The sequence below is a fragment of the Molossus molossus genome, unplaced genomic scaffold (genome assembly GCF_014108415.1).
Source record: "Molossus molossus isolate mMolMol1 unplaced genomic scaffold, mMolMol1.p scaffold_m16_p_17, whole genome shotgun sequence".
In the NCBI taxonomy this organism is placed as follows: domain Eukaryota; kingdom Metazoa; phylum Chordata; class Mammalia; order Chiroptera; family Molossidae; genus Molossus; species Molossus molossus.
Genome location: NW_023425352.1, coordinates 21,846,530 through 21,862,405, shown reverse-complemented (window position 1 = coordinate 21,862,405; position 15,876 = coordinate 21,846,530). Strand labels below are relative to the sequence as shown.

Sequence of the window (15,876 nt, the reverse complement as noted above, 5' to 3'; positions counted from 1 at the left end):
GTGGAAGAGAGGGAGGGAGAGAGAACATCCGTGTGAGAGAAACACATTGATTGGTTGCCTCCTGCATGACCCCAATCGGAGCTGGGGATCAAAACTGCAACCCACACCTGGCTGGTGTGGCTCATTGGTTGAGCATCCACCCATGCACCAAGAGGTCGCCAGTTTGATTACCAGTCAGGGCACATGCCTAGATTGTGGGCCAAATCCCCAGTATGGGGCATGCAGGTGGTGGCCGATCGATGTTCTCTCTCACTGATGTTTCTATCTCTCTCTCCCTCTCCCTTCCTCTCTCTCTCTAAAATCAATAAAGAAAAATATTTATTTATTTATTTTTATCCTCACCCAAGGACATTTTTGCATTCATCTTTTTTTTTTTTATCCTCACCCGAGGACATTTTTCGATATTTTGTTCAGATAGAGTGAGTGGGAGAGAGAGAGAGAGAAACATCGACGTGAAAGCGACACATCGAGTGGTTGCCACCCACACGACCCAACCAGGGCCAGGGACAAACTGCAACCAAGGCACATGCCCCCAGCAGGAACCGAACCCGGGTCTCTCTGGACCGCAGGCCGACGCTCCAACCGCTGAGCCAAACCGGCCAGGGCAGCATTCATCTTCAAATAGAGCGAGAGGGAGAGAGGAAGGAAGAGAGAGAGAGAGAAACATTGATGTGAGAGAGACACATCAACTGGATGCCACCCACACATCCCCTACCAGGGCCGGGGACAAACTGACACTGAGGTGCGTGCCCTTAGTGGGAACCGAGCCCAGGACTCTCTGGACCGCGGGCCAACACTCTAACTGCTGAGCCAAATCAGCCAGGGCTAAAGAACAAATATTTAAAACAACCAGTGACCTCTTAGTGCATGGGTCGACGCTCAACCACTGAGCCACACGGGCCGGGTGTACCACAGCTTTTTTATCCACTCATCTACTGATGGACACTTGGGCTGCTACCAAATATTGGCTAGTGTGAATAATGCTGCAATGAACATAGGGGTACACATATTCTTTTGAACTAGTGTTTTGCATTTTTTTGGATAAATTCCCAGAAGTGGAATCGCTGGGTCATGAGGAAATTCCATTTTTTATTTTTGAGGTAACTCCATATTGCTTTCCACAGTAACTGCACCAACCACCTGCATTCCCACCAACAGTGCATGAAGGTTCCCTTTTCTCCACACCCTTGCCAACACTTGTTGTTTGTTGATTTATTGATGATTGCTATTCTGATAGGTGTGAGGTGATATCTCATTGTGGTGAGTCTTTTTTTTTTTTTTTTTTTTTTAAATCCTCACCTGAGAATATTTTTCCATTTATCTTCAGATGGAGTGGGAGGGAGGGAGAGACAAACATTGATGTGAGAGAGTCACATTGACTGGTTGCCTCCTGCACAACCCCAACCAGGGCCAGGGACGAACCATAACTGAGGTACACGCCCTTGATCAGAACTGAACCGGCGACTCATTGGTTAGAGGCCTAACACTCTTAACTGCTGAGTCAAACCGGCCAGGGCAGTGGTTGTTTTGTTTGTTTTTTTTATCCTCACCCAGGGACATTTTTTTTTTTTTTTTTTGCATTTATCTTCGGATAGAGCAGGAGGGAGACAGGGAGGAAGAGAGAGAGAGAGAAACATCGACTTGAGAGAGACACATCGAATGGTCACCACCCACACGACCCCAATAGCGGTCGGGAACAAACCTCAACTGAGGCATGCGCCCCTAGGGAGAACCGAACCCAGGACTCTCTGGTCTGCGGGCCAATGCTGTAACTGCCCAGCCAAACTGGCCAGGGCTGGTTGTTTCTTTTTAAATCCTCACCTGAGGACATGCTTAGAGGGAGAGAGAGAAACATCAATGCAATAGAGAAACATTGATTGAGTGCCTTCCATACACTCCCTGACTCGGGATCGAACCCACAACCCAGGTATGTGCCCTGACTGGGAATCAAACTGGCAACCTTTTGGTGTATGGGACGATGCTCAACCAACTGAGCCACCCTGGCAGGGCTCATTGTGTTTTGTTTTGTTTTGTTTTATCCTCACCTGAGGACATTTTTCCACTTTTTGTTCAGAGTGGGAGGGAGAGAGAGGGAGAGAGAGGGAGAAACATCGACGTGAAAGGGACACATCGAGTGGCTGCCACCCACACGACCCAACCAGGGCAAGGGACAAACCGCAACCGAAGTATATGCCCTTAGCGGGAATCAAACCAGGATCTCTCTGGACTGCAGGCCAACGCTCTAACCTCTGAGCCAAACCGGCCAGGGCTCATTGTGATTTTAATTTGCATTTCTCTAATGATTAGTGACCTTGAGCATCTTTTCATGTCTATTAGCCATCTGTATGTACTCTTTTAGAGAACTGTCTATTTAGGTCCTTTGCCCATTTTTCAATTGGATTGGTTTTGTTTTATTTTGGTGTTGAGTTTTATAAATTCTTTTTTTTTTTTTTTTTGCATTTGTCTTTAGATAGAGTGAGAGGGAGAGAGGGAGAAAGAGAGAGGGAGAAACATTGGTGTGAGAGAGACATATCGACTGACTGCCATCCACATGACCCCAACTGGGACCGGGGACAAACTGCAACCAAGGTATGCGTGCCCTTAGTGGGATCTGAACCCGGGTCTTTCTGGACCTCGGCCTGAAGCTCTAAACGCTGAGCCAAACTGGCCAGGGCAAGTATTATAAATTCTTTATAAATTTTGGTGATTAACCTCTTATCAGATATATTGGTGAATGTGTTCTCCCATTCAGTGGATTGTCGTTTTATTTTATTGATGGTTTCCATTGCTGTGCAACAAGTTTTTAGTTTAATGTAGTCCCATTTGTTTATTTTTCCTTCTGTTTCAAAGGGGACATAGATTGATGATTGTATTGCACGCTTGGATCTGTAGTCCCTTGTAGAGATTTGCAATGCATGCTGAAGTTTGCTTTGGATTGGTCAGTAATTTGTGGATGTTTAGATTTTTTGTTGTTGTTAATCCTCACTCGGGGATCTTTTTCCATTGATTGTTAGATAGAGTGGATGGTGGGGTGGGGGGAGATAGAAACATTGATGTGAGAGAGACACATGGATTGTTTGTCTCCTGCACGACCCCAACTGGGGCCTGTGATCAAACCTGCAACCCAGGTTCATGCCCTTGACAAAGAATCGAATTCTTGACCCGTTGGTCTGTGGACCTTTGCTCTAACCACTGAGCAAAACCAGCCAGGGCTGGATGTTTGGATTTTACAGATCTGCCCTGCCACTCCCCATCACTTCTCCTGGATGAATAAGGTTACTATGTTTTTATTTGGGTCCATAAGACATTAATAAGTATCTATCACCATCACACTCTAATAAAAAAATTTAATACATACACATAAGGAAGGATATAGTCCCAGAACAAAGGGAAATAATTTAAGTTGCATAAAATTTGCCTTTTAGGAAAAAAAAAGTACATTTTCTTTGCTTTTTGCATTTTTTCCTGGATAGGTGTAAACTTTGCAATAGGCTAACATTTGTGTGAAGAATGGCATTTGGAATTACTGGTACAGAATTGACACTGATAAATGAGAATATGGGGTGAAGAGAGGTTATGTGTCACTGCTTTCAAATGAGCTCAGTGCATTTTTCTCTAGGTTGTTTCCTCCCTGCTTCAGGTTGCAGGAACCCTTTTAGTCAATAGCACTGGTAGTCAGGACTCCCTTCTATCCCTGTCTCTTGGAATTTCTTAAAGATCATTGAGTGTAAGGCAGTACTTTAAAAAAAGTTATTGTAAACAGGAAAATAATTCCCAACCCAGTGCCTTAGGAATTAAAAATTCTCTCAGTTAAGAAAGAGAGTCAAGGTAATGGGGAAGAGCAGGCCCATGCTAGATAATGAATACTGGTGTTCTTCAAGGCAATCTGCACATATCTGCCTAAAACACAACAAAGAGATTGTCATCACTAAAAACATTGATTAAATAATTATTGTTTTAAATATATTTTTATTTATTTTCAAATGTTAAAAAAATTTTTTTTCTTTATTGATTTTAGAAAGAGAGGAAGGGAGAGGGAGAGAGAGACAGAACCATCAATGAGAGAATATCGACTGGCCACATCCTGCATGCCCCCCACTGGGGATCAGGCCCACAAGCTGGGCATGCGCCCTGACCAGGAATTGAACCAGTGACCTCTTGGTGCATGGGTCGACGCTCAACCACTGAGCCACACCAGCTGGGCTTTAAATGTTTTATATTGATTTTTTTAGAGAGAGAAGAAGGGAGAGAGAGAGATAGAAACATCCATGTGAGAGAGAAACATGAATCGGCTATCTATTACATGCACCCCACCAGGGATTAAGCCCAAAACCTTGGTATGTGCCCTGACTGGGAATCCAAGGGGGACCTCCTAGTCCATGGGATGGCGATCAATCCACTGAGCCATACTGGCTGGGCTAAATAATTATCATTTTATTTTATTTTATTATTATTTTTTATCCTCACCTGAGGACATTTTTTGATATTTTGTTCAGATAGAGTGGGAAGGAGGGAGGGAGGGAGGGAGGGAGAGAGAGAGCGAGAGAGAGAGAGAGAGAAACATTGACATGGAAGGGACACATGGAGTGGTCGCCACCCACACGACCCAACCAGGGCCAGGAACAAACCACAACCGAGGTACATGCCCTCAGCTGGAACTGAACCCGGCTCTCTCCAGACCTCAGGCCGACACTCTAACCACTGAGCACATCAGCCAGGGCTAAATAATTATCATTTTAAAAATTGATCCTAGCCTGGCCCGTGTGGCTCAGTGGTTGAACATCAACCTATGCACCAAGAGGTCGCCAGTTCGGTTCCCAGTCAGGGCACATGCTCAGGTTGTGGGTTCAATCCCCAGTGTGGGCAGGCAGGAAGCAGCCAATCGATGTTGTTGTTCTCTCATTGATGTTCTCTCTCATTGATGTTTCTCTCTCTCCCTCCCTCCCTCTCCCTTCCTCTGTCTCTAAAATCAATAAAGAAAAAAAATTAAATAAAAATAAAAATTGATTCTAGTATACCTAGTTCTGTTACTTTCTGACAGAACTCCAAAATAGGTATTTTGACATATGACGGTATGTCTGCATTTGGCGGTATGTCAGTCAATACGGTCAATGGACATTCAAAGATGTAGGAAACATTCAAATTTATAATCTATCAAAACTAATGTCACATGACAAATGAATCAATACTGCCAGATGTATGTTTAAATCCTTGTTAGCATTTGTGTCAGCAAACCAGTAACAAGTCCTTTGTGGACGAACTTCCCAGTGCTTTCGTGGGACCCTAGCACCTCAGAAGAAGGATGCCTACATCTCTCTATTTAAACTAGGGTTCCTCTTAACACTAGAGGGAGGCCAAGAGCTTTGGGAAGCTTCCAACATAGGGAAAGAGAGGCGGGACCTATTGCCAAGTCACGCCGTTTCCGTGAGTGGCACGGACATTAGCCAATGGATTCCGGGATAGGGCGCGCCGGCGCCCCGCCCCCTTGAGCGGCCCGCGGCCCCCGAGGCACCCTCTGGCCCGCTCTGCGGCGGCGACGGCCTGGGCGGACGGTTCGCCGTGCGCAGGCGCGGAGCTTAGACCTCGCTGCAGCCCCCAACGCCTCGGGGAGTTGCACCTACGGGGTCTGCCCGCTGGCGTGTCAGTGCTCTCGGGTTCGTCCGCCCTCCCGGGTCCTCCCAGCGCCTTACGCGCCGGGATGGCGGAGCTGCGGCCTAGCGGCGCCCCCGGCCCCACCGCGCCCCCAGCCCCTGGCCCTGCTGCTCCGCCGGCCTTCGCTTCGCTCTTCCCCCCGGGACTGCACGCCATCTACGGAGAGTGCCGCCGTCTTTACCCTGACCAGCCGAATCCGCTCCAGGTTACAGCTATCGTGAAGTACTGGTATGCCCTGGGCCGCGGGGAGAGCGACGCGGCGGGCTTGGAAGAGTTTAAGCACCCGGGGCGAAGTAATTTGCGGGGGAGGAGGGGGAGAAGGAGAATGGTTAAAGCACTTGTAAGGAGGGCTTCCTGCTGCGAGGGAAGGAGTTAAGGCTCTGGTTGGGAATGGGGACAAAGGGGTTAACGAAGACTGTGGGTAGCGAAGGGTTAACGAGGGTGGGGAGGTTGAAGGGTTAACTGGGATTAGGAGAACTGAGTGAATTGGGGGGGGGTGTAGGAGTCGAGCGAGAATCGATAGGAGAGAGGGAACTGTAAACGTGGTGAAAGGAGGGGGCGCCTATAGGGGGTCATTAGTGGGCGAGGGCAAGCCAGGAGGGGGGTGCGGCTGAGCTGGGACCGGGGGAGGCGAGGCGGGGCCTGGGGAGCATTTGAGAAGGCTTCGGAGGAGTGTGGCTGGAGAAGCTCCGAGGGCACGAGACTGGGTGGAGGCGGGATTGGGGACCTGGGCTCCGATGTAGGAGCGGAGCAAGTTGTGAGTGTCGTGCCTGTGAAGAGAAGAGGTCACCCTTTTGATACTTTCCTATTGAAAGTAATCGTATCAGTGCAATGCTTTTGTGTTCGAAGTTTCACGAAACAACTTTTCCTGATAAACTTTCTGCTTACTCTTCTCAGTTCTTTTTCGCGCAGAGCTTCCTCTAGCTCTGCAGCTGCTTTGCTTTAAGACATTGGCTATAACAGAGGCAGGGGTCAGGGAGATCCATGGTATGGCTGAGGATGGAAGGGGGACCACAGTAAATATTGAAGACCTGGAACTTGGACACGGTGGAAAGAAGGCAGTGAGCTGTTGAGGAGCTTCCTAGCCACAAGCTTCAGGATTTAGGCAGCAGTTTCTCAGGGAAGCTGAGAGTAACCCTCAAATAGCTCTCTTTGTTAAGGATCAGACCTGTCCTTGGGGTAGGATTGGTCTTTTCTAGTTTCCCATTCCTGTTTGCAATCTGTTTCATCCTGCAGCCTCTGGGCAAAACTGGAGTTATGGGGACTGTGGAAAAGAAAAAGGCTATCTTCATGGTTTTTCAGGACCAAAAGTTGACTGAGAAATTGGTTGAATCTGTCCAGAACCACATTCTTGCAGGCACTGGGTTAGATGGCCCCTTCATTGAGGCCTGAAAGACTATTTAGGCAGCTGTTTGGGCTGTGGCCAAAGAGGCAGGTAGATCTGAAGGGCCAAGTGAGTGGATGTCTTTTCTGGTTACCTCTCCCTTTGGGATTGAGTCTTTCTCCTCCAGGACAATGTCTTACTTCTTTCAGAAATGGCAGAAGCGCCCTAGCCGATTTGGCTCAGAGGTTAGAGCGTCAGCCTGCGGTCCGGAGAGACCTGGGTTCGGTTCCCGCTAAGGGCACGTACGTCGGTTGCAGTTTGTCCCCGGCTCTGGTTAGGTCGTGCGGGTGGCAGCCACTCGATGTGTCCCTTTCACGTCGATGTTTCTCTCTCTTTCTCCCCCTCCCACTCTATCTGAACAAAATATGGAAAAATGTTCTCGGGTGAGGATAAAAGAAATGGCAGAAGCTAGGCTCTGTAGCTTCTGAGACCAGCACCCTGGGTTGATGGGAGCATGTGAAGAGGCTGACAGTGTGGAGGACCAGCCACCTGCTCCTTAGGGAAGACCATGTTGGAGCACCCTGCCTGTGTCCGGTAGCCAGGAGGAGGTGTGGCCACTGGTACAATTCTTTCTGGCAAGCAAACTGTTCTTTGGTTGAGAGGAGTTTTTGAAGAGAGCTTCTGAATGAAAAGCAGCTCTTGATAACTTAATCCCCATTCTAATTGCACTTGTATGCTTAAATATGTATTGTGATGAACTCTATTAGATTGTGTCATGAGAAAAGCGGGCCTGGCTCTGCCATGCTGTTTGTTAAGGTCTCATTTGAGTGTAAGGAGAAATTCCTACAAAGACTTGGGCAACTGTTTTTGTCACCAAGTGGCCATGAAGGATAGCGTTGTGTGTAAAAGGTATTAAAAAGCACAGGCAAAGGACTAAGACTGGTTTGGGCAACTTTTTGTTTCCTTCCTGCTGCAAGCTTGTTAACCAGGCAGGACTTATCTTCAGAGATGGACTAATATGTAATGATGAAAAAAGATGATTGTATAGAACTCTGTGAAATTAGAAATGCTACTTAGATGCAGAAAAATATAAGAGAGAACTGCTCAGTTACTAGTTCTTTCTAAGATTTGAAGGATTTTACACTAATAAGATCCTGAAATTAGCCTGACTGGTGTGGCCCAGTGGATTGAATGTCATCCCATGGACTGAGAGGTCCCCGTTGGATGGATTCCCAGTCAGGGCACATACCCAGGTTTCAGGCTTGATCCCCAGTAGGGAACATGCAGAGGCATCCTATAGATGTTTCTCTCTCACATTGATGTTTCTATCTCTCTCCCTCTTCCTTTCTCTCTCTCTTTTTAAAAAAAATCCTCACCCGAAGATATTTTTCCATTGACTTTCAGATAGAGTGGGAGGGAGGGAGAGAAACATTGATTGGCTGCCTCCCCTACTACCCTGACCAGGGCTGGGGACCGAACTGCAACTGAGGTACACATCCTTGACTGGAGTCAAACCTGCAGCTCTTTGGTCCATGGGCCAGCGCTCTAACTGCTGAACCAAACTAGCCAGGGCCCTTCCTCTCTCTCTCTCTTTTTTTTTTATCCTCACCCAAGGACACTTATACGTTTATCTTCAGATACAGCGGGAAGGAGAGAGGGAGGAAGAGAGAGAGAGAAACATCGACGTGTGAGAGAGACATTGAGTGGCTGCCACCCACATGACCCCAACCAAGGCTAGGGACAAACCACAACCGAGGTACATGCCCTTAGCGGGAACCGAACCTGGGACTCTCTGGTCCATGGGCGGATGCTCTAACCGCTGAACCAAACTGGCCAGGGCAGCCCTTCCTCTCTCTTAAAAAAAAAAAAATCCTGAAATTAGTTCATGGATTTCTCTCACATTTGGGATTCCGCAAGGCCTCCTCAGTTCTCATAGCAGAATGACTGACTGGGGCTGTCTGGGTCTGGCTGTGGCCTGAGGTACCTTGGGATTCCTTTTCTTGGTACAGAAGGATGGCTCTTTGTCTAGGACCCTGGTCAGCAAGGACATCCTGGCTGAAAGCTGAGACTTAAGTAAGCAGGGATCAGAAGCAGAGGGGGAGAGCCTGTGCTCTGGGACCACTCCAGTCCTGCAGTTGCCCTGGAGAGTGAAGTCAAGTGTTCAAGGAATTAAGTTGAGGGATGCTTTGGGTCCTTGGATAACATCTTTTTCTAAGTGCAAAATATGAAAAATTTCTACATAGTCATCTGCTTCTCATCAGATCTCTGAGTAAGTAGAACATAACTCGGTGCTCAGGGATGAGGTTCATTTGGTCTGACTCTTGGACATTCCCTGCATGCAGTTTGAGTTTTAAGGTTAAGTCTTTCCTTGGTACAATACTTCCTGGGAAACTTGGCAGAAAGAGGGTTGCAGTGGAGTGGCAGATGTAGCATGGAACTGTGGATGTAAATTTGCCTCTTGTTGCTGAGTGGACCAAGGCTGAAGGAGGGGCAGGACTGGGAATTTGCAGCAAGACACTGGAGCCAACATGGAGCCTGTAGTCACTTCCATTTGTTCCTGGGCTCTGCAGCTATCATGGGGTCCTTTCAGAAATAGCTACCCTTTTCTTTCCTCCATTCCCCAACAAGTCCTAAATCCATTTTGTTGTGGAATTAGTCAAATGATTTGGCAAAATTCAAGTTAAGGAAAGATATGGAGATTTGTCCTTTTTCCTAATCCACTCAACTGAGATTCTAAGCTGTTTGTAGCTACTTTCTTCTTTTTTTATCTTCACCCGAGGACAGTTTTTCCATTTTTTGTTCAGATAGAGTGGGAGGGAGAGCGAGGACATGAGAGAGAGAGAGAAACATTGATGTGAGAGGGACACATCAAGTAGCTGCCTCCTTCATGACCCCAACCAGGGCCAGGGATGAACCACAACTGAGATAGGTGCCCTTGACCAGAATCGAACCTGCGACTCATTGGTCCTCGGGCCGATGCTCTAACCTCTGAGCCAAACCGGCCAAGGCTGTAGCTACTTTCTTTTTTTTTTTATCCTCACCCGAGGACATTTTTCCATTTTTTGTTCAGATAGAGCGGGAGGGAGAGAGAGAGAGAAAAAAAACATCGATGCGAAGGGACACATCGAGTGTCTGCCACCCGCACGACCAACCAGGGCCGGGTACAAACTGCAACCGAGGTACATGCCCTTAGCGGGAACCGAACCCGGGTCTCTCTGTACCGCAGGCCGACGCTCAACTGCTGAGCCAAACTAGCCAGGACTATAGCTACTTTCTTAATAAATAAATAAATAACTTCTATAAATAACTTGGCATTACGCCCTGGCTGGTTTGGCTCAGCGGTTAGAGCATCGGCCTGCGGTCCAGAGAGACCCAGGTTCAGTTCCCGCTAAGGGCACATATCTCGGTTGCAGTTTGTCCCTGGCCTTGGTTGGGTTGTGCCGGTGGCAGCCACTTGATGTGTACCTTTCATGTTGATGTTTCTCTCTCTCTCTTTCTTCCTCTCCCTCCCTCCCTCCCACTCTATCTGAACAGAAAATGGAAAAATGTCCTTGGGTGAGGGTTAAAAAAAATAATAATAATAATAAAAATAACTTAGCATTTCCTAGCAGAGAATAAGGATTTTTACAGAAAGCAAATAATATCCTGGCAAAAAAGGATGAAACCATATCTACTGGTTTTAAATAGTGTTTTAATTGCATGGTGCTGGCATGCTTGCTGGGATCACACCGAACATGTTTTTATTTGGTTGTTAGTGTTCCTTTAGCAATCCCACTTGCAAAGTGCACACCTTCAGAGTGTCCCAGGAGCAGTAAAGTTTTTTCACTCTGTGGAATAGTCAGATATCTGAGGCAGCTCAAATGCAGTGTTTGTGGGCTAAATGCAGACTTACTTCTACTGGTGGTTTTCATTTCGTCTGTTTCTCAAGTCTACCAGTTTCCCATTGTCCATTCTGAAGAAAAGTAGGATTTTTTAAAAAAGAGCACTAATTACTAAAGAGAACTCTTTTTTCTTTCTTTCTTTCTTTTTTTTTTTTTTTTTGTGGTACATGCCCCTAGCGGGAATCGAACCCATGATTCTCTGGTCTGCGGGCCGACGCTCAACCACTGAGCCAAACTGGCCAGGGCTAAGGAGAACTCTTATTGAATTAAATCCTCAGAATGAGGTAATGACTGAATCTTTTTCTCAGCTGCCTCTCTGTTGGAATTATGCAGTAAGTTTAGTGTGGTCCTCAGAGGCCCCAGATAATTTAATGTCCCAGCTCTATCTTTGAGATGGTAGTCTCCTGGGATCATCTTCCAGATTCCGGAGCTCACAGGGCTCAGCCTGGCTTCTACAGTTATCTTTATCTGTGCAGAGCTAAGTTAGCCTAAGTGTGGCCTTTGTTACTTGCATGATAACAGGTCAGCTTTGGGCCATGGTCAGTGTGGCTCAGTTGGTAGGTATGTTGTCCCATACACCGAAAGGTCTTGGGTTCAATTCCTGGTCAGAGCACATGCCTAGGTTTTGGGTTTGATCCCCAGGCCTGGTTTCTTTCTCTTTCTCTGTCTGTCTCCCTTTCCCTCTCTCTAGAAATTGATGAAGTATGTCCTTATATAAGGATTAAAAAAAAGACCAGCTTTGGTCTGTGGGGTGTGGGCATGGGTCTGGAGGCATTGGGTTTGTTTAGAACAAACTAATTAACATAGGGCACAATGTAGTCTTTCAGGAGTTAGATGTCTAAGAGGCAAGAGTGGAGCTGAGCCTCTGCTTCCAGGAACAATACCCACTGGAAATGCTTAGAATAGTCTTTCAACAAAGGCCAATAGATTGACTGATGCACCTCTTGCCTTGAAGCATGCCATATTTACAGGCACCATGGAATAGAGATAATCCCTGCGAATCCCATTTAGGATTGGTAATTTGAAACAGTAGGAAGCAAAAGAGGCAACCATCCAGTCTGTTTTATTTCTAAGAGGGGTCCTACCTGTTGGGGATAGGAGAAAGGAGCCTCTAGCCACCCATCTTTTGGTTTTATCCCAGAGAGGTGTGGCCTCCCTTTAGTTATCTTTCACCTCTTGTTTGGGGCATTTTATTTTATTTTTTTTTAAACTTTCTTATTTTTTTTTATCCTCACCGGAGGACATTTTTCCATTTTTTGTTCAGGTAGAGTGGGAGGGAGAGAGAGGAACAGAGAGAGAAAGAGAAACATCGACGTGAAAGAAACACATCGAGTGGCTGCCACCCGCACGACCGACCAGGGCCGGGGACAAACTGCAACCGAGGCACGTGCCTTTAGCGGGAACCGAACCCGGGTCTCTCTGGACCGCAGGCCGACGCTCTAACCGCTGAGCCAAACCGGCCAGGGCTTATTTTTTTTTTAATCCTCATCCGAGGACGTTTTTCCATTTTTTGTTCAGATAGAGTGGGAGGGAGGGAGAGAGAGAAGCATCAACGTGAAAGGGACACATCGAGTGGCTGCCACCCACACAACCCAACCAGGGCCGGGGACAAACCGCAACCGAGGTACATGCTCTTAGCGGGAACTGAACCCCGGTCTCTCTGGACCGAAGGCCAATGCTCTAACTGCTGAGCCAAACCGGCCAGGGCCAGTTTGGGGCATTTTAGTTTGTAAGGCAGAACCTCTTAGCTTCACACTGTCTGCTTTCAGGCTCACACTGACATTTCTGTGTTTTGTCTTTTGCAGGTTGGGTGGCCCAGATCCCTTGGACTATGTTAGCATGTACAGGAATGTGGGGAGCCCATCTGCCAACATCCCCGAGCACTGGCACTACATCAGCTTCGGCCTAAGCGATCTCTATGGTGACAACAGAGTTCATGAGTGAGTGTGTGCCACTTGCTCACCCTTCACCTGCCTGTTTCTTAGCCTTGAGCCTTTTTTTCTGAGGTTTTTTTCCTTGCAGGGGTAATGATGTCATAGCCCTGTGGGGTTGATTTTTCTATTCTTTGCCTGTATCTACTTGTGTCAATGTGGTCCAGGTCAGCACCTGAGCTCTGCTTATCTGTTGCAGGAATGTGTCATTGATGAGTTCTAAAATTATCAGGTTTTTCCAAGCTTGCTCTGATGTTTGAGCTCAGAGGACAGGCAGCATAGCTATGACTGGAACTTGTGTTGATGCTTTTAAGTCTGCTTTTTTTTCCCCTGCTAATTTATTATGAAAAATTTTAAACTTAAAGCAAAGTTGAAAGAATTTTATATTGAACACTCATATACCTACTACCTAGATTCTACCATTAACATTTTACTCTGTTTGCTTTATCACAAAAATATCTACCTCTGTGTCTATCTCTGTCCCTCCATCCATCTGCTTCCTCTTAATCTGCAGTTATCTGTGCTCAGATTAGCCAGAGTACATTTTTTTTTTGGTACTTGCCCCTAGCTGCTAGGCCTCGCAGGAACTGAACCTGGGACTCTCTGGTCTGCAGGCTGATGCTCCAACTGCTGAGCCAAACCGGTCAGGGCCACAGCACATTTTTTTATCCTGGGGCGGGGGCTGTCTTCCTGCTGCCCTGTATACTTCTAAATCCTAGCCCTGGCCATTTTGGCTTAGCGGTTGGAGCGTTGACCTGCAGACCAGAGAGTCCCAGGTTCGGTTCCCGCTAGGGGCAAGTACAAAAAAAAAAAAGCTTAAATCTTACTTGCCTCCCTTATTTCCCTCTATAATCTCCAAATTTAAACAAATTTTAATGTTAAGTTAAACATAATCAACTTAGTATTAAATCAGTTAAAACAACAATAGTAATAATAGTAAAAGCTAACATTTACTAAGCATTGATTATGAGCCAGGCATTCTTCTAATCACTTTATGTGTGTATATATATTAACTAATTTTATTTTCGCCATGACTGTATAATGCCGGTATAGGCACTAATGTTTGCCTCATAACTTGCTTAAGGTCACACAGCTTGGAAGTGGTATAACCAGGATACTAATGCAGGCAGTCTGGCTCCACAGTCCATACTCTTATGACTGTGCTCTTTTGCCTTTTTTTTTAAAATCCTCACCTGAGGACATTTTTGCATTCATCTTCAGATAGAGCGGGAGGGAGAAGGAGGAAGAGAAAGAGAGAAACATTGATGTGAGAGAGACACATAGACTGGCTGCTACCCACATGACCCCAACCGGGGCTGGGGACAAACTGCAACCCAGGTACATGCCCTTAGCAGGAACTGAACCTGGGTCTCTTTGGTCTGCGGGCTGACACTCTAACCGCTGAGCCAAACTGGCCAGGGCTCTACTCTATTGCCTCTTTTTTTTTATCCTCACCCGAGAACATTTTTGCATTTATCTTCAGATAGAGCGGGAGGGAAGGAGGGAGGAAGAGAGAGGGAAACATCGATGTGAGAGAGACACGTTAACCAGCTACCACCCACACGACCCCATCCGGGGACGGGGACGAACCGCAACTTAGGCACATGCCTCTAGCGGGAACTGAACCCAGGACTCTCGGGTCCGTGGACCGACACTCTAACTGTTAAGCCAAACCGGCCAGGGCATCTGTTGCCTCTTAAACAATTACATCATCTACTCTAATAAGCTACTCTCTCTAAGTTTTAAAAAACATTTGTTTTCATCTATACTCTTTTGAGGGAGAGGTTCTTTTCTTCAATTTAAATGCCGTCTTTCCTCCCCCTCATTAGCATGATTAATCAAGAGTTGGCTCTATTTCTATTATCATATCCTCTTTTTTGCTTTCATGCTATTTTTTGCCTCTTAAACTATCTTTTTAGTGTATTGGTGGTGGCTGCTTAGTGTGTGTAGGTTGAAAGAAAGAACCTATTTTTTCAATAGGTTGAAAAAATAGAATACCAGGGCTCTTTCTGCCTCAGCATTAGAGGCTGATTCTGGAGATAATGGTGATACGATGATGAAGAAGATGATAATAGTCTTTATTGTTTTGCTTTGTTTACTTCTTACTATCCTTCATATCATTGTGTCCAATGCTTTACAATTTTATTAGGTTCTTTTGTTCTCACTTGACATTTTTTTCATTTTTTGTTCAGATAGAGTGGGAGGGAGAGAGAGGAAGAGAGAGAGAGAGAGAAACATCGATGTGAAAGGGACACATCGAGTGTCTGCCACCCGCATGACCCAACCAGGGCCGGGGACAAACTGCAACCGAGATACGTGCCCTTAGCGGGAACCGAACCCGGGTCTCTCTGGACCGCAGGCCGACGCTCTAACCGCTGAGCCAAACCGGCCAGGGCTAAATTTATACTCTTAACAAGAACCTGCAGAAGGTATTTAGTGCAACTACCCTGTATCATTTTGTTGACACATTTATAATAGTTAAAAGAATGCTTTTTCCTATATGGCTTAAAGATTCTTACAGTCTACCTGCTTATCAGGTAGGAATCCAAGGCCCAAAATGATATAAAGAACATAATTGAGAAAGCTCCATATTTCAGAAGGGGTAACCTCAATTTGAAAGAGGGTCTTCCTTACTGTTTTTCCTAGTTTAACAGTACCCTTGTACATGTGTGTCATTTCTATATTTCTAAAGCACTTTGATATTCATGTCATTTATGACAATAGTGAGACCTTCATTGGGCTTTCACCTCACCACTCAAACCTAGTGTTTTCTGGTATTATATCCTGCCACTAAAAGGACATGGGTGGGATGTTCTTGGCTCTGTTCTGGTCTATATTGCAGAATTTAGTTAAAAGTACCTTTGTAATTGGCCTTGTGCTGGTGTGACTGGTCTCTTCTCAATTCTGGTAAGTTTCTTGGAGAAAAGTTTGCTTTTTCCAAACATTTCATGTAGTGAGGCCTCTTTGAAATAGATTCATGGGTTCTTATTTAGGGCTTGAAGCTGAGGTCAGAAAAGTGAATCTTTTGTCTTCTAGCATAAATGCTAAGAGATGTTAAATTGGAATTCTGGAAAGTGAATTTCTGTCA

General features: G+C 46.2%; 1 protein-coding gene across 2 annotated transcripts in view; it reads left to right on the top strand.

Annotated features, from left to right (window-relative positions):
• The first annotated feature begins 5,529 nt into the window (after window positions 1-5,529).
• The window catches only part of SUFU (SUFU negative regulator of hedgehog signaling), a 111,453-nt gene continuing 101,106 nt past the window's right edge, over window positions 5,530-15,876 (top strand). Inside the window, exons 1-2 of one of the 2 annotated variants that reach the window (XM_036265260.1) lie at window positions 5,530-5,880; window positions 12,663-12,797. In XM_036265260.1, coding sequence (XP_036121153.1) covers window positions 5,699-5,880; window positions 12,663-12,797 — 317 coding nt within the window. In that variant the 5' untranslated portion in view covers window positions 5,530-5,698. The remainder of the gene's footprint in view (window positions 5,881-12,662; window positions 12,798-15,876) is intronic. The other variant, XM_036265259.1, reaches the window with a different exon arrangement.